The sequence below is a fragment of the Hyperolius riggenbachi genome, chromosome 8, assembly GCF_040937935.1.
Source record: "Hyperolius riggenbachi isolate aHypRig1 chromosome 8, aHypRig1.pri, whole genome shotgun sequence".
In the NCBI taxonomy this organism is placed as follows: domain Eukaryota; kingdom Metazoa; phylum Chordata; class Amphibia; order Anura; family Hyperoliidae; genus Hyperolius; species Hyperolius riggenbachi.
In genome coordinates, this window is record NC_090653.1 from 96,411,409 (window position 1) to 96,433,854 (window position 22,446).

The following is a 22,446-nucleotide window of genomic DNA, read 5'->3' on the forward strand; positions in this document are numbered from 1 at the left end:
ACTCAAGAGGCCATTCAGAAAAATGTATCATTTCTATGGGGAACTAAGTGTTTACTTACAGGATGCTTGTATGTAAAGGTGCCCATCCAACATGCAATTCTCATTAGATTCAATGAATATTCTGAATTTATTTGTATCACATTTTCCATATTCCAATACTTGAGTAGCTCCTTCTGCTATGTGTAGTCACCGCTTGATCAGCACGTTTTTTTGTACAATGTGCAATTCCATTTGCTACCCACTCTTACATGCACAGCAAATACTTCCTTTATGTATGGCAGCCCCTTGTGCAGCTTGTTCCGTCTTCCATGTGCAACCTTCCTATTATATTTGCAGCCACCGCTTAGTCTTCATGCTCCCCCCTTCCACAATGCCCTCAAGTGCAACATTGCCCATTGTGTTTACAACCACCTCTTGGGCAGCAAGTTCCTCTGTGCAGTGTGACCTTTTATATATGAATGCAGGCCTGTAAGGAAATGTCAATGTACACTTGTTTACAGGATGCTGTTTTTTGTGGAGGTCATGCTCTCCCAAAGCTTCACAGCTAAATGGCTAAAGACAAACAGGGCATGAGACATCAGTGTTTGTATGTGTCAGCATTAGGCCCAAGGTTCACCTGCTTGTGTAAAAATGGGAGCGCTGCAAAAAAATTATGCAAAAACAGCACCAGAGATGGGAATTACAGCTAAAGAGGCGCATGGACAGTAATTTGGGCACCGTCAAAAGACTGAGCACAAATCCCTGTAAAACAGCGTAATTCAACCGCCAAATTATGTCTTTCCCCACAGGATGCCTGCAAATATCTTAAAATCAAACAGTGAAACCAGTTGTGTTTTTCATGCCACAGATTCTTTTTAGCTCAGTGGTTCGAAAAAAAAAAAAAAAAAAAAAAAAGTTGTTTTGCTGATAACAGACAAGGGTCTCTATAGGCCTCAATTCACTAAGCTTATCTCCTGTCTTTAATAACGTTTCTAGAGTGGTCACCATGGTGATGAGGCATGTCGTATTCAGGAAACATTTTACCTCAAGCAAGCCTAAAGTTAACTCTTCTGTCTGTAAGTTAACTTCAATCCTTAAATTATATATTCAGCAGGCTAAAACGCCGCTATCCAGCGGCTAAACGGGGGTCCCTTACCCCCCAAATCCCCCCCTGCAAAATCTACGACCAACTTGGTTGTAGATTTTGCTGCTGTTGAGGCAGGGCTAACGGCTGCAGCCCTGCCTCTCAGCGCCGTCTATCAGCGGCGCATCGCCGCCTCTACCCCGCTCCTCTCAGCGAAGGAAGACAGAGGGGCGGGGGAGAGGTGGAGATACGCGCTGACAGACGCGTGAGGCAGGGCTGCAGCCATTAGCCATGCCTCAATGCGGAAGTGATCCCCCGCTGCACGGAGGGGATTTGGGAGGTAAGGGACCCCCGTTTAGCCGCAGGATAGCGGCGTTTTAGCAGGGGCACACATGCCCATGCTGAATATAAGAGCTGAAGCGAGATTTATTCTCGCTTCAGTGTCTCTTTATTAAAAAAAAAAAAAAAGCACACTGTGGAAATACAGGTGAAGACGCAGATTTTTTGGATATTGGCCTCTTTGGTGGATCCACATGCTTCCGGTTGACTCCCTGGTAAGATTATTCTGGTAGAGAGACTGTTGCATAACTTGATTACATTCAAACATACAAGAACATAAGTTTCCAATTCACACAAATTGTTGGGTATTCATATAAAAAAGAACTTTACTTCCAATAATGAAATGTGTTAGGAATGTTTTCCCGAGCAAATCAAAGATCCAGTCTTTCAACAGAATTGTAGCTTAAAATCAAATCTATAAAAAAAATATTTACAATAGAAATCCAGTGCTCAGCCATCAACTCAAAATGTCACATTACAACGTAATATCAGCATAACAAAAACAAATAAATTAAGAATATGTGAAACCCTGTTAAATCTCGCCATTACAAAACTGACATCAGGAAGTCTCCGCTCATACTGTGGAAGTTTGGACTCTATAAAGGTCAGTTACACAGGCACTTTCACATGTAAACAGTCTAAAACCAAAGAAAAGAAAACATAATTTGGCACCAACTCAGACTATAAAAATAATACTTAAAAATTACAAATATATACATATAAAACCCAGAGAAATTAGGTCAGTTTTTTTTTCCTTAGTCACTAAAATCACAAAATCAAAATACTGAAGATGCCAAAAGTATATAAATTACCATTAAGTGCAATAAATAATACCTCAAAACTGATCATTAAACTGAATCCACTGGTTCAAAAATAAACTACAAGGGCTAGCTCGGATTATATACACAGTTCTAAAGCACTATAACAGGATTAGAAGAAAACCCTAAAGAGAACCACTCAGCTGTAGTCTTAAAAGTCCTTCAGATTATATTATAGATCATGTCCTAAGCATCTGAACAAATCACCGAGATTTAACGGACCGATTCTAAAAGCAGCCATAAAATATATTATGTTTATACATCGTGCCACCTTGCCACACATTACAGAGCTCTTTGCCAACAAAAAAAATGTACAGGGTTAAAATAACAGTTTTCATAAAAACCACTTAACTGTGCCGTGTCCCCCAAGATTTTAAACAGAGCAGAAAAGAGCCCTCTCTCTTATTAGCCTATCAACATCATCTGATGTTTGTAACTTCACATTATGAAGATTGACCAAAGAAAGGATGGAAAAATATCCTTCCCTCATTAAAAAACAAAGTATATTGGGTTTTTACTGTACTGTCTTCTTGCTGAAGTGAATAGACTGTGCCACCTTAAAGAGACACTGAAGAGAAAAAAAAAATTATGATTTAATGATTTGTTTGTGTAGTACGGCTAAGAAATAAAACATAAGGAGCAGAGACATAAGTCTAATATTGTTTCCAGTACAGGCAGAGTTAAGAAACTCCAGTTATCTATGCAAAAGAGCCATTGAGCGCCACGACTTTAAAGAGACCCTGTAACAAAAAAAAAAAAAGTTACCCTGGGGGGTTCTCACCTCGGGAGGGGGAGGCCTCAGGGTTCCAATGATGCATCCCCTTCCCCTGTAGCTGCAGGCAATCCAGCGCTGGCTTTCCCGAAGTGTCCTGGAATCCTCCCTCGACGAGCGCTGATTTATTTACCTTTCCTGGCTCCAGTGGGGGCGCTGTTGCGGCTTTCCGCATGGAGATAGTCGAAAATAGCCGATCTCCATCGGGTCTGCTCTACTGCGCAGGAGACTTGCGCCTGCGCAGTAGAGCGGCCTGACAGCGATCCGCTATTTCCACCTATCTCTGAGGTGAAAAGCCGATACTGCGCCTGCACTGGAGCCGGGAAGGTAAATATTTACATCCCCGCTGTTCGGGGAGCTTGATCTCCGCCGCCATAGGACCGAGGAGGACGGGGGAAGCCTCAATAGGATCCGGAGGCTTCCCCCACCCCAGGTGAGTATCCCCCCCAGGGGAGGTTTTTCTCAGTACAGGTTTTCTTTAAAGTCGCAGAGAGCTGTCTGCTGAAGCTTATTATCTCAAGTGTCTGGCACTGTATTGTTTTTTTTTCTGCAGAGGACAGTTCAAAAGTTCACTAGCCTGATTTGTAAAATCATTTTGAATGCTAAGTAGTGTGTAAATTGCAAGTATTAGAGAATAATGCAATGTTATAAAAAAAACTATATAATTAAAAATAAAAATATGAGAATATTTTCTTTGCAACTAATGTTCTAGTAATTATCCATACTACACACCTAATTCATTTATATTAAAAAAAATTGCTTCAGTGTCTCTTTAAAGGAATCCCTACTGAAAAAAATATAAAATTTAAAATCCATATACACACATGTAGGCAGTATGTTTCTCTCAGATTAAAATGCACTATAAATTACTTTTCTTGTATGGTTCTCTCGCTTACAATAGGCAGTAAAAATGTGTGGATTAGCCCATCTCCCTCAGGGGATTCTTTATTTTCAAAAGGACTTATTGGATGGCCAACATCTTTGTAAAGGTCCTTTCTAAGGAGAGCTTTTGTAATAAATAAAAGGAGATACTGAGAATCCCCCATGAGGAGATGGGACTAGTCCAAAACCTGTCAGATTTTGACTTGCTACTGCATATTTTAATCTGATAGATATGTACTTCTCATAAGTCTGTGCATACATAAAAAAAAAAATAAAAATCACGATAGTGGTACCTTAAAGAATAACTGTACTTTATAGATATCCATAACACTCGCCTCAGCATAATGAATGAGGCTTTAATTTGTTTACATTACTCAAACTGTTCCCTCTAGTCATCGGTACTGCTGTTGAGCAGGTAACAAACGGTCTCTCTATTCATTTCAACAGCGAGGCTGTCTACTTTCTACTGAAAAGTACACCCAGGGATCAGGATGGAGCAGTAGCGCTGGATGTAAACAAAGAAAGACCTGCTTTAATCACTCAGCCCCTGCTCCCAATTGTTGGTGTGGCGAGCCGGTACTGGTGGCTGTTGGCGGCTAAGACTGGCATTCTCATCAGAATTTTGCTAGTGAAGTTATCCTTTCGTGTAATACATTGTGAAAGGACAATGAGGTACCATTTCAAACTTTGTAAACCAAGGAGCCAGTACAATTTAGTTGGCAAAGGTGCAAAAGTATATTCTCAAGCCTTTATGGTCTTTTTATGAAACTAAAAAATCAAGTGTGAAGAAAGAAAAGGTCTATGCAGTCCATGACTGACTTTCTATACTCACTGCTGAGATAACTGTGGCTCTGGTTGTTCTCACAGGACACAGTCAGGACATTGTATTGCACTTGATGTCTTGATGAGCCTTCACAATTATTACTCCCAGACACCAAGGCCTTGATTTCATACCAAGGTTACAAAATTTAAGAAATCCTGCAGATGTGCCCTATATTTGTTACAAATTGTCTGATATTTGTCACCCTCACCCGCTTCATACAAAAACGTCCTATGACCAAGAACCTCAGTGTACTTGATCTATTACACAGAGCACCACCGTAAGGCAATATTATGACGGCAGCCAACTGGTTCTCTTGAAGGTTCTCTTGATCTTGTTAATACAGCGTGCTTGTGAATATATTACATATATTCACATACACATGGACATGCAGAAAGACACCTATGCAGTCACAGATGCATTTTACCGACAGGAATATCTAAAAATATGTGAAATGTAAAATAGTTCACTGTGGTTCACTAGAATTAGTGAAAATACAGTAGGTCTGAACAATTCCCTTTTAGGGCTAATGTAACGTCAGAGGGGTCCATCTCAGAAGAGTCCATACTTGAGGTTAAGTCCTAGTAAGTCTTGGAGCTAAAATCCGGGGTTACACTGAAGAAAGTTGTGAGGCTCTCAGCAATGGAAGTTCTAACAGAGCCTGTACTGTGATTCCAACCTTCACCAAGCCTCGCTCCTCTAAGATGTGGTGGGGTAAGCACAGCTTGTCCTGGAAAAGACAAAACAGAAATTACTACAACATATCTATTATTTTTTATTCATATAGTACCCACATTTTTTGTAACGCTATAGAGGCTTGCATAGATGCATAAGTAGTTTTATGCACAGTAGTCAGAACATCCAGAAACACTAGAAAAAAAAATACATACATAGTTCATTTTGCAGCTTAATCTTTAGACTGGCAGCCATTTTGTTTTTAAAGCTACAAGCCAGTGCCAGCTAGGTTTCAATTGTTTTTATTAGATGTCTTAGGGCTGGTTCACACTAGGTACGGAAACGTATCCCTTGCTCCACTTTTTAAAACCTGATCAAAACCGGAGCCACGGATAGCAACGTTAACGAAAACCTGTAACGAAAAAAGACCTCCCCTGGGGGGTACTCACCTCGGGTGGGAGAAGCCTCTGGATCCTATTGAGGCTTCCCCCGTTCTCCTCGGTCCCACAGCGGCGATAAAGCTCCCCGAACAGCGGGGATGTAAATATTTACGCAGGCACAGTATTGGCTCTCCGCCTCGGAGATGGGGGAAATAGCCGATCACTGTCGGGCCGCTCTACTGCGCAGGCGCAAGTCTCCAGTGCCTGCGCAGTAGAGCGGACCCGACGGAGATAGTCTATTTTCGCCTATCTCCGTGCGGAAAGCCACAACAGTGGAATGAGAAGTGTTGGAAGGTGTTGTGTCGGCTTAGCTTAGTTGATGGCTGGGACACACTATTCACAGGTGTGGTGGTGGACACGAGTTTTTTTTAAGCTGGATCGCGCTGTCTGCCTGTTTTTTTGTCTTGCTGAGCTATAGCTAGGGAAGACTGCTGATTGCAAGGAGTTATTTGAAGATCCCTGTGACATACTGTGCCTGATATGCTGATCTGTCATTAAATCAGCCATCACTGTTGGTAAGCGTACTTGCACATATACAATATTGTCTTGAGAAGACTGGGAATTTGATCTTCTGCACTGGATGGACTTGAGCATTGACATGTATACTATCTGGGGTGTTAGCGCAGTGCACGTTACATATACTGTTAGGGTATTGATACCCCCCATAGTGCATTGCGATCCACCTGGTTGTAGTTCAGGTCATACTGAGTGAGGAGCGCAACAGCCACCTTTTTGCACGAATGTAACAGTCTGTCTCTGTGTCTCAGAGTGCTCAAATATATGGACTATTGACCTTTTTTATCTACTCCCTCCTGGCAGAGAACTGGGCTTCCTAGAGCAAAGTATTTTATGGCTGTAATTTCCTATCAGTAGTCCCACTGGAGAAAAACTGTCCGTTGCATAGCTGAATATTAACTCTTTCAGGCAGAGAACGAAGAAATGCAAAACCGCATATTTATGTGTTTGGCACTGTACATACATATGTCCATCTCATCGTGTCACTTAAAGCGGTATGGTCACCATAAAAATCAAATTTCAACAGCAACTGAGTGTATTAAGTGATAAAGATGCTAATCCTGCATTCAAAACTTTGAAAACTTTTTCTGCTGTTATGGTTTGGAGTTATCACATACTTTAGGAGCACTGGCCCTTTAGTAGTCAGTGCCAAACAGTTGAATGCTGGGGGAGGGGGGGGGGGGGGAGAGAAAGAGTCAGGGAGGATATGATGTCAGTGTTAGCTTAGCAAGATGGCCACTGCCTAGAATAGGAATCATAATTCCCAGGAATCTTTATGCAGATAGCAGAATACATCTGTTAAGTAGGTAGAACTAGTATTTATCTACTTATATATGTGTTTTTTATTTCTAGGTTTGCATGGGTGTCGCTTGTTCTTTCCAGACTAAAAATCTACTCAGCAGCACTGAAAAGACTTGGTATTTCTTTAACAGTTTCATAGCATCAGAACTTTGTTTTTTTTACCCAAGCCTCATTTTGAGCTGCACAGAAGCTAAGCTCCGCCTCATCAAAGAAATCTGCCTGGGCATTTTTCCCCTGATGCTGTGCAAAGCATGATGGGATTTTTGATGATGATGTTCTACTGTGTTGGCGCAATTTTTTTTTATTTTTTATTTTGAATAAAAAAACAGCTTTTTTCCTCAAGCGGTAGCCATACTTAATGCTGAACCACGGTTAGAGCTGCCAGGACTTGATAGTAACCAGCACAGAACTGTAAATGAACAATTCTCACATTGCTTACTGCCACTATACTTATAATGTCCTTGACTTGTAATATACACACTGTCTGCCCTTGTATTGTTTTTGTTTGTGTTTGTTAAGCAACTGCCAAGACAAATTCCTTGTAGGTGCAAACTTACTTGGCGAAATAAAATTGATTCTGATTTGAGCTTTGAAGCCTAGCGCACGCAGCTGGGAGGGGTGATCAGGACACAGGACAGTTGGAACTGTGTCTCATGCTCTCTGTCACCTCCTTTCAACCAAAAAGATGGCTGCCCCCATGAAATCACAATCATTTGCCTATTCTTTTAAAACAGGGTGGGTAAGAGATTGTATTACCTATTATAATTAACATAACTATTGTAACTTAATGAAAGTGTGTTTGTTTAGGCTGAAGTTCTCCTTTAAGGTTTCCTTTAAGGGGGGAAAGGATATAACCTTTTTCCCTGCAAATATTTTTATCATTGAGTCTCAAAAAAAAAAAAAAAAAAAAAAAAAAAAGCTTGAAGAATATTTTTTTCCAAGAACAATAGGCTACCTAAACTTGTCATAAAAGAGAGGGGCTATTTTCCAGGAAAGGCAGGTGTCCTGCTGCAATGCTGTCTGCTCACAGCAATTCCTAAATGTCTAACAACTCAGCAGGTCAGCAAATTCTGAGTGAAATTCAGACAACCAGTCTGCATACTTGTAGCAGATGAGTGAGAAAGCATAAAGCAAAGGATCATTTTTATTACTGCAGGAAAGGGAGGATTCTACAAACTTACGGCAAAATATTTGCGGAACAAATAAACAGGCGTTCATGTTTCCATTTACTCTTCATTTTTTCCCTCACAAACACGACATAACATACTTTTTTTTGGTTTCCTACACAGATCACACTTGTTTGCTGAGATTTCTGGACTTTCTTACCTACTTCCTCCCTCCCTGTGGGTGTCCATCCCGCCTGAAAGGAAATCTTTATTTAACCCAATCTATCCTGAGGAGTTGTTTCTTAGGCCTGGCACCCATTGCAATGTTTTTGTCAGTGTCTGCATTTAAAAAAATGCTCTCTAATTTACTTCGCTGTGATTTTGCTAAATCGCACCTATTTTCCTGCAAATCTCATTCATTTGAATGAGAGAGCGTTTTTTTAAAAAGCAAACGCTAGCCAAAAGGCCAGCAAATAGGCTGAAAATAGGTCCCAGGCCTTAACCTGTGTTCTGTATACTTTTAAGTCAGTTTGTGATGTCACACATGGGGTACTGCAACAATGTTTTCATACAATCGCACACTTTGTATTAATATGTTGCAACACTGATCAATACCATCCACAGCCCTACAACAGGTGGGCAGTCCCAATGGGCGGTACCCAGGGAGTACTTTTCTGGTGCTAGCCGGTCTACCAAATTGTCCAGACAAGCACATGAGCAAGCATCCCGGAGCACATGAAATGGCTGTTTTGCCAGTTTGTGCCTTCTCCCTGCTCCCATATTCCTTTCACTGCAGTTTCTCCTATATTACGCTGTGATTAATGCATACCTTCACATTGAATTCTATACCATGAATAAATGCCTGAACATTTTGTTCTGGCTCATTTAAAAAGTCATCCTGAAGCTTTAAAAATAAAACCATACTTACGCCAGAAGGGGGAAGCCTCCAAATGCTGTGCTGGACCCCTCTGCTGCCAGCTGTGACCCTCTTCCTAGCCCCACTAGCAGGAGCACAGACAGCTGAACCTGCACAGTAGCTCTTTAGCACTTGTGCACAGTGAAAAAGCCATTCACGAGCAGCTCCGTGATACTACGGAGGCGTGGGCCACACTGAACGCTTGCACTGTTACACAGAGGGGAGTGCGACTTTAAGGAGGAACTATCAAAGAAACTGTCATTCTGTAAACCCCACATACCTATACAGTTTTTAGTCAGTAACAATAAAAAGCTTTTCAGATGTATCTGATCAGAGCCTGTGAAAGGAATACCTTGTGTATCAGATTTTTGTAACAAAGTCAGAGTCCGGGCCAGAGCTGTACCATGTAGATAGGTGCTACTTCTCAGTATTTACAGAGGAATGATTTGCTATTTAATTCTGCTCTTCCCCAACACACTGCTTTCTCACAGATCATATGACAACAGCTGAGATATTTTTCAGCTACAGAGAAAGAATCTTAAGCGAAGAACCTGTACTTTATTCCTGTACTTGCATGCTTAAACCCCCCATTCAGAATTAGCTCTTCCTGGCTGCAATCTCTGTTTACTCTAGAACTGCGGCAGAGAGGCGGAGGCAGAGAGACACAAGAACAGCAGCGAATGAGTTATTTACACACTATTTGATGCTATATTTCTGCTTTCTATCATTCTGAAAACTTTGCAGTCACAGGATTACAGCCAGTGAGGACTGTTTCTGTATGTTGGATGTGCTGGGCACAGTCCTCTGTAGTAATGTCCACAGTGAAAACTGTTCTTTGTAATGGTGCCCATACATGGTACAATAAAAACATTTGATTTTCCTATTTATTCGACCCCCCCCAAAAAAAATCAAATCGAAATTCGAAAATATTTTTTTCAATAAAGAAAAACAAACTATTATCCTTTTTTTAATAAAAATCCGATCAGACATGTTGGAAAATTCTTTAAATTTGATCCAATGGAAAAATCAAACTAAATTATCTAATTGAAAAGAATGGCAAAAATTGTGCCATATATGTGCACCATTAATGTCATATTGTCTTCACATTAAAGATGAAAAAAGCCATTGGAGTCCATTTAGAAAAGGCTGTGCAGATAAAAAAAAAAAAAATCTAGTCGGGAAAATACATCATTCGGTATTTTAGACTTTTGTGTGCCAATTCATAAAAATTCAAAGGTGCGGTAGAAGTTTGGTAAATTACCGAAGCTTATTGAAAAAAACCTTTGCGGTAACAGCAGAGGAGTGTGGAGTGTGTCTGTGTTACAAGCTGTTCCGTGCAGTGAGAGCATTGCAAAGTATCCCGACATCCCTTTAGTTGAACATGTTTTGTCTATTAGTCTTTCTTAATACTATTTAATTGCCACAGCTTAGAAGAACTTCAAGAAACTTTACACATGCCCTACTGATGGGTGATTTTCCCCTCTACTTCCTACACATCTTCAAACAGGAATCCAAAAGGTTAAACAGCCAAACATTCTAAAGGTACATACACACGTCTGATTTTTCCAATCGACCGGTCAATTGGACTGGTCGTTTGGATGTCAAATCAGGCGTGTGTACAAATGATCGTTCGGCTGATAAGGCTGGTTTTCACAGACCCGCTTGGCGGATCCATCAAGTCAAAATGAGTCTCATCAGTCGAACGACCGTTTGTACATACGCCCGATTTGACGTACAAACGACCAGTCCGAACGACAGGTCGTTTGGAAAAATCAGACGTGTGTATGTACCTTAGGAATTCAGGGGAAGCCTGTGTTGTTACGTTCTCAATCTGCTGCTGCCCGGGGGGTTTAAAAGCTTGTCCCGCGTGAGAAGGCTCCGGGTCCTATCAGATTCCATCACTCAGACTTGCAGGAGAACAGGGGCTGTTTCTATTGGCTCCCTGCTCCTGCTAGCGAGTCATGGCTCCCAGCACAGTTTCCTCGTACAGACTCTCTGCATAAGGCACACAACATAAAACATCAGATTAAAGCTGCTAAGATGAACTGGTCAACAATGTGCTAGTGTTCTCAAGAAAAACTTTTGTTATTGGAAAAATTGATTTCACAGAAAAATACAAGACCCCCTCAGAGATGCTGGCAGGACTTTGTTTTGAGCGCCTGTTAAACAACACCACTTCAGAAAGTTACATATCTGCAAGCTTCAGGTGTTGTAGTTGTTGGAGAAGCATGAAAGGAGCGCTCACCTGTGGGACTCCGAGTTTCTTACACGCATCCAAGAAGTTTTCGACATTGCGTCTGCATTTCGCCATGCTGAGTTTAGGCTACAAAAATGGACACACACAATTAGTAAACATTCAGATAACACGGCTTTTGCCAAGAAGTTGAGGTTGTGTTTTATGACAGGTGTTTTAAAACTCAAGTTACACTAATTAATGCTTTTTCCTCTATATGAATGTACCTGCCATCTATCAAAGAGAAGTCTATTTCTCTAAGATTCATGTGCTTTTGTCTACGGGGGTGCAGTACTGAACTGAGTGTGTTGTGGTATGTTGGGTTTGAAGAGCTGTCAATCGCATCTTGCTCAGTCTTTGAAAATCCCCTTGTAGAGCTGATATAGGTTTATAAAATGATCAATGAGATCCAATTTACGGATATTTTAAATTTGGAATTTCATTGATCATATTTTCCCCAGCAGATATGATCACGGAGATCGAATTTGCTGGAGTTCGAAGGCCCCAACATGTCAGCCTGATCATAAATTTAAATCGAAAAAAACTAAAAAATTTGCGGTTTTCTGCATTACCAAAAGCAGTGAAGCTTAGTGAATTGAGCTTCATAAGGTTTTGGCTGCTACTCCACCTCTTTGATCACTGCTCTGGCCTGCCACTCCACTTCCTACTGTGTGTGGGAGCCTTCAATCTCTAATCATCCCAAACACTAAGTAGAAATGCATCATATATAGGGCGCCCAAAAGTACACGTATCAGGAAGCTTGATTGGTAACAGACCAGTGGAGGACATGGTTACTGATAAGTGAAAAGTAGCAGACTTCACTCTTGTATATTCTGCATTACCCAGAAGCAGCCCCCTCCCCCATTGATTTAGCTTTCCTGTAACTGTAGACTGAGCGCTGTATAGCACGTTTCTTAATCTGTCATCCGGTTTGGTTTTAGTTCAAAGTTTTATTAATAAAACTTACACATTCAAACATTTTTCTATTGAGCCTTTGTCGTACTTTGTACAAAATTAAAAAACAATTTAATATTGGAAAAACAAAAAGAGACTGGGTGGTCAACGGATAAAGCAATGTTATCACTGTGAAGCTGAATTATCGCATATTCCTTGTTTTAAGAAGGCAAATCACACTAAGCATTGCTTTTTAGTAGGAGGCCTTTTCGGTCCCTTTTAGTTCCCCATACTTACCTAGTAGCTTGGGTCACCCTGAGCTGCTTGGTTACTCTGTTGTACTGGTCCAAGCCCTATCCCATAGAGCCATATCAATCCCTGTTATGTACTGAGGAGGATCAACAGTCTGAACCAGGCTTTCTACATGTGGTATTGATGTGGCTCTGTAAAATTTAAAGCTGTAGGTGTACTATACACCAGGGGTTCTGGATATAAGCCTGGCTTCAGGGGCATATAGATAATTTGCATATTCAGCAGCGGTGCATTATAGGTAACCACAGTTCACTTAAAGCTGAATTATCGCAAATACCTTCTGTTTTAAGAAGGCAAATCACACTGAGCATTGCTTTTTAGTAAGAGGGCTTTTCAGTCTCTTTCAGTCCACTTTACTTTCCTAGTGGTTCTTAGTCACCCCAAGCTTATTGGGTATTCAAGAAGTTGTATCGGTTATCAGTCTTTATGTCTGACATTCCTCATATTAATAGTTTACTTGTAAGCTTATACTAAGCTATCACATGAAATGACTTGCTTGGAGGGGATTTTAAGCACTGTAAAATAAAGAATTTTGCCAATTAGTAAAGTAATTTTGCATCATATGAGGTTCATTATACCATTCCAGTAATGGAGGAAATGACCTTCAGAAGGTCATGCTTTAAAATATTCTACTGCTTTCGCTCTAATATCTGACGCCAAATCAGATTTCTCAAATAACCGTTCTGCTGAGTGAAGCGTGAAAACATTAAATAAAAACACAACCACGGCATTTTTAATATATTTTTGGAAACCTTAGCAACTTATTTAATGGAGATATTTATCAGTTGTAATTCTATATGGACTAAAGCAGCTGTTGGGTATTGTACTTGCGGTCTGTGTGTATAAACCTTAAAGGGAACCTGAAGTGAGTAAAATTATTTAAAATTAACACATGATGTAGCTGTAAATGAATATTACATACTTACCTCACCATCAGTTCCTCTCAGAAGCTCACCATTTTCCTCTTACAGTTATCCCTTCCAGTTCTGACAATATTTTGTCAGAACTAAAATATACCAGTTGCTGTCAGTTATATATCAGCAGCTGTCAGTTACAACTGAATATGCAAGGTAATGTCCATGTTTCCCTACGGCTCAAGTGGGCAATATTACAGATTAACAGTGTGCTGACCAGGAAGCTGTTATGGGGTAATGGCCATTTTCAAAATGGAGGATGGAGAATTCCCTTGATCACAGTGAACAAATGGGACGCAGGAGAGGAGAAAGAGATTGAGGAGTAGACTACACAGGAGGTAAGTATGACCTGTGTACGGTTATTTTAACTTTTTATTCTCTGTTCAGGTTCTCTTTAAAGGAAAACTGAAGTGAGAGGTATATGGATGCTGCCATATTTAATTCCTTGTAAAGTACGGTACCCCTGACTTTATTTAATAAAATGATTTTAGTGCTTTTTTTTTATTATCTGTGCTGTAACATAAGAGTCACAGCACAATCCTCTCCCTGCTCATCCGTGATGCAGAGCTTGCTGATGGGCAGGGAGGAAGTATCAGTACTTCCTCCTCTCTGCCCATCATCAGCAACGCCCCCTGTACTCGTCGATATTAGTTCCTATCTGCACAGTGCGCTGCAGAGCTGCGCTGTGTGTGGTAATTTAGCTGGGAACGATAGTATGCTACTAGCTGTATTAGTACACTATCATTCCCAGCTACATTACCCCAAGATCGTACAGCGCAGCTCTGCAGCGCACTGTGCACATAGGAACTAATAGTGGCGAGTGCAAGGGGCGTTACTGATGACGGGCAGAGAGGAGGAAGTACTGTCACTTCCTCCCCACCCATCATTGACATTCTGCTCTAGTCTGAGCAGAACGGGAGAACGGGGGCCGGAGGGGGGGGAGGGGGGGGGGAGAAGGTGCTGTGAATAATGTGTCAGTGCAACAACAAATAAAAAAAATGTAAAAGTATGCTATTGTAAAGGGAGGTCAGGGGTACTTTAATCAATACCGGTAGCCCGGCTGTCCTGCTGATGCTCTGCCTCTAATATTTTTAGCCATAGACCCTGAACAAGCATGCAGAAGATCAGGTGCTTCTGACATTAATGTCAAATCTGACAAGATTAACTGCATGCTTGTTTGTAGTGCAATTTAGACACTACTGCAGCCAAATAGACCATCAGGGCTGTCAGGCAACTGGTAATGTTTAAAAGTAAATAAATATGGTGGCCTCCACTTTAAGATAAGGCCAAGATTTAAGAAGGGCCTGCAATAAAAAGGGCACTGGAGTTGTTCTTTAACCTTTATTCAACAGGAAAGGTCCGCAGTACATGGAGTATACTAATTATATGCTATACATGTGTTTGTAAAAAAAAGTGTATAGAGCATCTCATTTTCCTGTCCTAATCACATGATTGTACTCAGAGTTGAAGTAGACAGCATGTGCCCTTTACAGAAAAGTAGGTCAGAGGGAAATACAGAAAGATTATTAATTCAGTATTTAGCAAGTACACGCCCATTCCCCACAAGCTCATAATTCTTACTAACCCTTTCCCAACTGGCTAACACTGATCGGCGATGGGAGAGTGGTGCTCACAGGACCACCTAACGCCGATTGGCGTAACAAAGTCCTGGAGGCAAGGTTAGCAGGGAAACCACGCTCGCTCGTTCTCTGCGGGTAAACAAAGCGGGGCTCTGTCATCAGCCTGCCAGCTGCAATCGGAGCTGCCAGGCTGTAATGTAAAAAAAAAAAAGCAAATAAATAGGTGTACAGCGCTGCCATTTAGCACAGTACAGGGGACAGCCCTGTCACTTTAACTACACCTCCCAATGCTGATGCCTATGTGTGGGTAGTGTAGTGTTTGTATCACAGTCTAGGGCTAATTGGGGGGGGGGGGGGGGGGATAAAAGAAATAGGGGATTTTTTTAACAAAAAGGATAATCTTTTATTAATTAAAAAAATAATAATAAAGATCGCAGCAGCAATCAGAGACCACCAAAAGGAAGCTCCATTAGTGGGAAAAAATGGAGGTAAAATTAATTTGGGTGGTAAGTTGTATGGCCAAGCACTAAACTGTTAAAGTTGCAAAGTGCTGAATTGTATTAAAAAAAATTGCCTGGTCACTAGGGGGGTATAAACCTGTGGTCCTTACAAGGTTAAAGGACCACTACTAAAAAAGTAGGTAATTAAAACCTCTCAGAACCGACAGGATGTAGACTAGTCCATCTTCTCATGGGGGAATCTCAGGGCCCGTTTCCACACCGAATCCGCAGTTTCCCCGCAGGCAAATTGCATGGGGAAACTTTGCCATAAGGAACAATGGCACCACCAGCTGAATTGCTTGCTTTAGCGATTTGGCCGGCATTTCCATCAGAATTGGTGCGAATCCCATAGCCGTACATGGCACAGCTGATGGGATTCCTCTGCGTACCCGCAGACCCGGAAGTGCCGCTGCGCATCTCGCAGACCCGTGCGGCTCAAGTGAAGATGGGCCCTCAGGGTTTTCTTTGTTTTCAACACCATTTCCTGAACAGCAGTTTAGCTGCCAAAATAGTGAGATACCACCAGCCGCCCTACTCACTTGCACATTATTTTGTCAGTTAGACTTTGCAACTGCTGTTCAGGAAATGCTGTTGAAAACAAAGAAAACCCTGAGAATCCCCCATGAGGAGTTGGACTGGCCCAAAACCTGTAGGTTCTGTCAGATTTTAACTACCTACTTTTTTCGCGATAGTGGTCCTTTTAACATTCAGCGGCAATGTCACACAGCAGCTCCCTGCTTGCGTCTGATGATTTGGAGGATAGTGCTACTGTATCCCATCAGTGGGTCTGCCCTCTTGTCCTGCTTTCACTCAGACACCCTCCCACTCTTCCTTATTGGAGGGGTGGGGCAAGGCAATCCATTTGCCCACCTTCCAATTACTCTATACAAGGAGGTCTGGCTACAGGACAGGGTGTCACGACATTGTGGGATACACACAAAAGGTTGTGTAGCAGCAGTCTGGGACCCACTGGAGGAACTTTCGCAAGGGATCGCAAATCCCTGTGATTTCCGAAATTGCGGACGTCCACAATTTCCGGAGCAATCACAATTCTGCAGCCATTGATGTGATCGTTCTGGGATCGCTCCCAGAATGCTGCAAGCAGCCTTTTGCAATTGCAAGTAAGACCACCACCATAGGTATCATCTGATATTGTGCTTTTCACATCACCGGCAAATGGCAATCGCTGCAAAAATCGCTCCCAGTAGGACCCAGTGAGACTCTCCATCACTTTTTACCTTAGCTCTGAGACATTGTCCACCTAGCTGGAAAAAAGGCTGGAGAATGGATGATGCAATGCTGTCTGCTTGGATGGGAATGGCTATATTTCAGATGTTAAGGACCATTACAAGCAAGTATGCAGGGAAAGGGATTAGCCTTCTTTGAAAAACAGTTATACAGTTTTAACCATTTTAGTACACGACAGCTCTGGTCCCTTAAAGGGGCACTACAGCAAACTTGTCTACTGAGATAACCCTAGTAGCATGTTTCTAATAGTAAGAGAAACATATTAGGTAATATATCTGGGTACAAATGCCGGCTGGATAGATTCATTTATAGTGCCTGTAACAACTTTTTCTGTCTACTCCGTGTATGAGATAAAAGCCAGTTCTGTAAGGCTGGCTTCCAATGGCGAGTACAGTAGCCCACTGTAGCCCGGAAGCCTAAAATTTCACAATAGTGCCCTTTTAGAGAGAACCTGAACTGAAAATAAAAAGTCAAAATATTCATGCACAGGTCCACCTCCTGTGTAGTCTACTCCTCAATCTCTTTCTCCTCTCCATATAAAGATGTACAGAGGCGCCAAAAGAGTAAAATATAATAAAAAGTTTAAAATATTTAGGTGGCGGTGATGGACCTGCCAAGCTGCTATTGGACCCTAAGCTGTGTGATACTCCGTTTATTGATTGCCTGATGAAGCGGGATTGTGCCCGTGAAACGCGTTGCAGTTTTTTATAGGAGTATGTGAATAAATTGTTTGAACCTCAAACGACAGCACCGTGTGTTTTGGTGTGGCAGGTCCACCACCTGAATATTTTAAACTTTTTAGTATATTTTACTCTTTTGGCGCCTTTGTACATCTTTATAATAAGTTCTCCACCCCGGGTGGAAGGGTGGTACACCCTCTTTTCTCCTATCTACAGAGAGCGACATCTTAGTCCTGAGTAGGGACAGGCCTAATCTCCCTACCTGCCTATACAGTGGTTACCTAGGTGGTAACCCATGTTTGTAAGTTTAATACTTGCATTTCATTTTTCCTCCCTGATCCAATACATACTACACTATTTGGGGCTCTCGGTTTTCTGCCTTATTCTCCTCTCCAGTGTCCCATTTGTCCACTGATCAATGGATTTCTTAGTCCTCCATTTTAAAAATGGCCATTACCCCCTAACAGCTTCATGGTCAGCACACTGTTAAACTATATCATCACCCATAGGGAAACATGGACATTACCTTGCATATTCAGTTGTAACTGACAGCTGCTGATATATAACTGACAGCAACTGGTATATTTCAGTTCTGACAAAATATTGTCATAATTGGAAGGGATAAGTGTAAGAAGAAAATGGTGAGCCTCTGAGAGGAACTGACGGTGAGGTTAGTATGTAATATTCATTTGCAGCTACATCATGTGTTTATTTTAAATAATTTTCCTCGCTTCAGGTTCCCTTTAAGGACAAGAGCCATCCTCTTTCTATTTCGTACTGTGATTGGTGTGATTGACTCATGGAATCATGGGGTCAGGAGTCAATGAAATAGTCTCCTGACCGATAAGCGGAAGCTCTGCTGTCAGCATGACAGTAGAGTGAGCGGGGTACAGCGATGCGAACAGCAAGACCAAGCTGCAGGGATGATCGAAATCTACGGCCTGGCAGGAATAACAGGATATACACAAGGCATAGATCATTATCGTGGTCCATAACCGGTTAAACATTATTTTAGCTGTACAGTGACATCACCCTGTCACCCGCCTGCCTGACCGCCCTGGGACTTTTTCCTGTCTTCCCTTTCCTTTAATTACCAGATGGTATAAAACAGATTGGTGATCTTGTTTTGTCTTCTACTCTAAAAACTCTGAAGTAATGTCAACAAGCAGAAGGGTCCCTTGACTTCATCAAATGCATCTCCTAGGCCTAGAGTACACTGTTCAGATCCTGTGACCTTGTACACACACTGCTCACATAAACTTAGATTAAGCAAACATGGTTTTCCATGGAAATCCAAGAAATTGTGGCTTTCCTGAAATCGGAGAACAACTGCATAAGCCAAGCATTATAGTCAGATTACCATCTCTTTAAAGAGTTTTGAGGGAGTTCAAAATTTTCCCTCAACACATTTTCCAGGAGACTTGGGACTGTTTGCTTATTGCACCGGTTTCTGCAGTTGCTGTTAAAGGTCAACAGTTAAAGGGGCACTATGGCAAAAATGTTAAAATTTAAAATATGTGTAAACATATACAAATAAGAAGTGCATTTTTTTCCAGAGTAAAATAAGCCATAAATTACTTTTCTCCTATGTTGCTGTCATTTACAGTAGGTAGTAGAAATCTGACAGAAGTGACAGGTTTTGGACTAGTCCATCTTCTCATAGGGGATTCTCAGGGATTGATTTATTTTCAAAAGCATTTAGTGAATGGCAGGTGCTCCGTCCAACTGCCCAAAAACTGTGTAGCAAGCAGGGAGGCTGGCCAGCATATCATTGTTGAAATCCTTTTTAGGGAATATCTTTATAAAGAATAAAAGTCTTGCTGAGAATCCCCTATGGAGAGATAGACTAGTCCAAAACCTGTCACTTCTGTCAGATTTCTACTACCTACTGTAAGTGACAGCAACATAGGAGAAAAGTAATTTATGGCTCATTTTACTCTGGAAAAACGTACTAATTTGTCTATGTTTGCACATAATTTACATTTTACAATTTTTCACCATAGTGCCCCTTTAAAAAAAATAAAAAAAAAAATACGGTACTTGCTCAGTTGCATCAAATTTCCCTGTGGTTTTTTGAAGAGGCTTGTAATACTATGTGGCTAATCCAGAAAAGTACAAACATTACAACTGTAACATCACTGCAATGCTATGTACATTTATCATGGGGTATATATATATATATATATATATATATATATATATATATATATATATATATATATATATATATATATATATATATATATATATATATATATATATATATATATATATATATATATATATATATATATATCATGGGGTATATATATATATATATATATGTATATATATATATATATATATATATATATATATATATATATATATATATATATATATATATATATATATATATATATATATATATATATATATATATATATATATATATATATATATATATATATATATATATATATACCGTATTTTTTGGACTATAAGACGCACTTTTTCTTCCTCCAAATAGGGGGGAAAAAGTGAGTGCGTCTTATAGACCGAATGCTACAAAATTTGGACTGTGCTATTGTCTCCCGCGGCAATCTTTAATCCTGAGCGTGTCAGATGGAAAGGCTGGGAGCTCTGTCTGCAGCGAGAAGATACAGTATCTTTTATTTGCCTGCCCGCTGCCTAATGTCGGGTGAATAGAGAGGAGCTGAGCGGGCTAATATTGCAGCGTGCACGGAGAGGCTGTCAGCTGTCTGCAGGAAGATTTAGCAGCTTTTACCAGCCTGCATACTGCCTAGGTCACGCTGTAATGTCGGGTGAAGGTAGGAAGAGAGAGTGGAGGAATGTAGCAACTTTAACTGAGAGGCTGTCTGATCGAAGATTTAGCAGCGTTTACTTGCCTGTCAGCTGCCGATGTAACTCTGTAATGTCGGGTGAATGGAGAGGATCTGAGCGGGCTGTTATAGCTGTGTGCACGGAGAGGCTGTGAGCTCAGGCAGACAAGATGCTTCCTTCAGAGTGCAGACTATATAATGCCAACTTGCCGGGTGAAGAGAGAAAGATGAGCGGTGAGTGTAGCAGGCAGCTTGTATGCAATGCGCACAAGCTGCTACACTCGCCGCTCAGCTCTCTCTCTTCACCCGGCAAGTTGGCATTAGATAGTCTGCAGAAAGCATCTTGTCTGCCTGAGCTCACAGCCTCTCCGTGCACACAGCTATAACAGCCCGCTCAGATCCTCTCCATTCACCCGACATTACAGAGTTACATCGGCAGCTGACAGGCAAGTAAACGCTGCTAAATCTTCGATCAGACAGCCTCTCAGTTAAAGTTGCTACATTCCTCCACTCTCTCTTCCTACCTTCACCCGACATTACAGCGTGACCTAGGCAGTGGGCAGGCTGGTAAAAGCTGCTAAATCTTCCTGCAGACAGCTGACAGCCTCTCCGTGCACGCTGCTACATTCTTCAGCGCTGTCTGTCCCCTCACCCGATATACAGCAAGTAAGAGCTGTTAAATCTACACACTTTTTTTACCCGATGCTTTGAGAAATGAGTGGATAGGAGGGAGAGGTCAATGTGCCCAGCATTATCAACTTGCTTTTAAAACTTGCAGAGGAGGTAAAAAAACCAGCACATACAAACGCATACAGACACAAGCAATGTACACACACACACTTTGTCCTCCTACAGAGTCTAGCTCATACACTACACACACACACACACACACACACACACACACACACACACACACACACACACACACACACACACACACACACACACACACACACACACACACACACACACACACACACACACGTGTCACACACACACACACACACACACACACACACACACACACACACACACACACGTGTCACACACACACACACACACACACACACACACACACGTGTCACACACACACACACACACACGTGTCACACACACACACACGTGTCACACACACACACACACACACACGTGTCACACACACACACACACACACACACACACACACACACACACACGTGTCACACACGTGTCACACACACACACACACGTGTCACACACACACACACACGTGTCACACACACACACACACGTGTCACACACACACACACACACACGTGTCACACACACACACACACACACGTGTCACACACACACACACACACACGTGTCACACACACACACACACACACACACACACACACACACACACACGTGTCACACGCACACACACACACACACACACACGTGTCACACACACACACACGTGTCACACACACACACACACGTGTCACACACACACACACGTGTCACACACACACACACACACACACACGTGTCACACACACACACACACGTGTCACACACACACACACACGTGTCACACACACACACACACGTGTCACACACACACACACACGTGTCACACACACACACACACGTGTCACACACACACACACACACACACACACACACACACACACACACGTGTCACACACACACACACACGTGTCACACACACACACACACACACACACACGTGTCACACACACACACACACACACACACACGTGTCACACACACACACACGTGTCTCACACACACACGTGTCTCACACACACACACACACACGTGTCACACACACACACACGTGTCACACACACACACACACACACACACACACACACACACACACGTGACACACACACACACACACACACATTCATATACACAGACTACACTCGCTCACTCACCCACCCACCCTACACCTAGCATGTCAGCAATAGCACCAGTTTTTGCCTCAATTATGGGATTACTGTAACCGGGGAAGGAATTACTGTAACTGGGAGATTATGGAGATTTATGGAGCTTGGGAGAAGCTCCACAAGACGCCCCTGTACCATAGATGCACCAGGGTTGTATATATATTTTTTCCCT

General features: G+C 41.8%; 1 protein-coding gene across 4 annotated transcripts in view; it reads right to left on the reverse strand.

Moving 5' to 3' along the window:
* Positions 1–1,713: 1,713 nt before the first annotated feature.
* Positions 1,714–22,446, reverse strand: part of LRCH2 (leucine rich repeats and calponin homology domain containing 2) — a 157,614-nt gene continuing 136,881 nt past the window's right edge. For 3 of the 4 annotated variants that reach the window (XM_068250914.1, XM_068250913.1, XM_068250912.1), the window contains 2 exons: positions 11,394–11,471; positions 1,714–5,424 (listed from right to left, as the gene is read on the reverse strand). In XM_068250914.1, coding sequence (XP_068107015.1) covers positions 5,305–5,424; positions 11,394–11,471 — 198 coding nt within the window. In that variant the 3' untranslated portion in view covers positions 1,714–5,304. The remainder of the gene's footprint in view (positions 5,425–11,393; positions 11,472–22,446) is intronic. The other variant, XM_068250915.1, reaches the window with a different exon arrangement.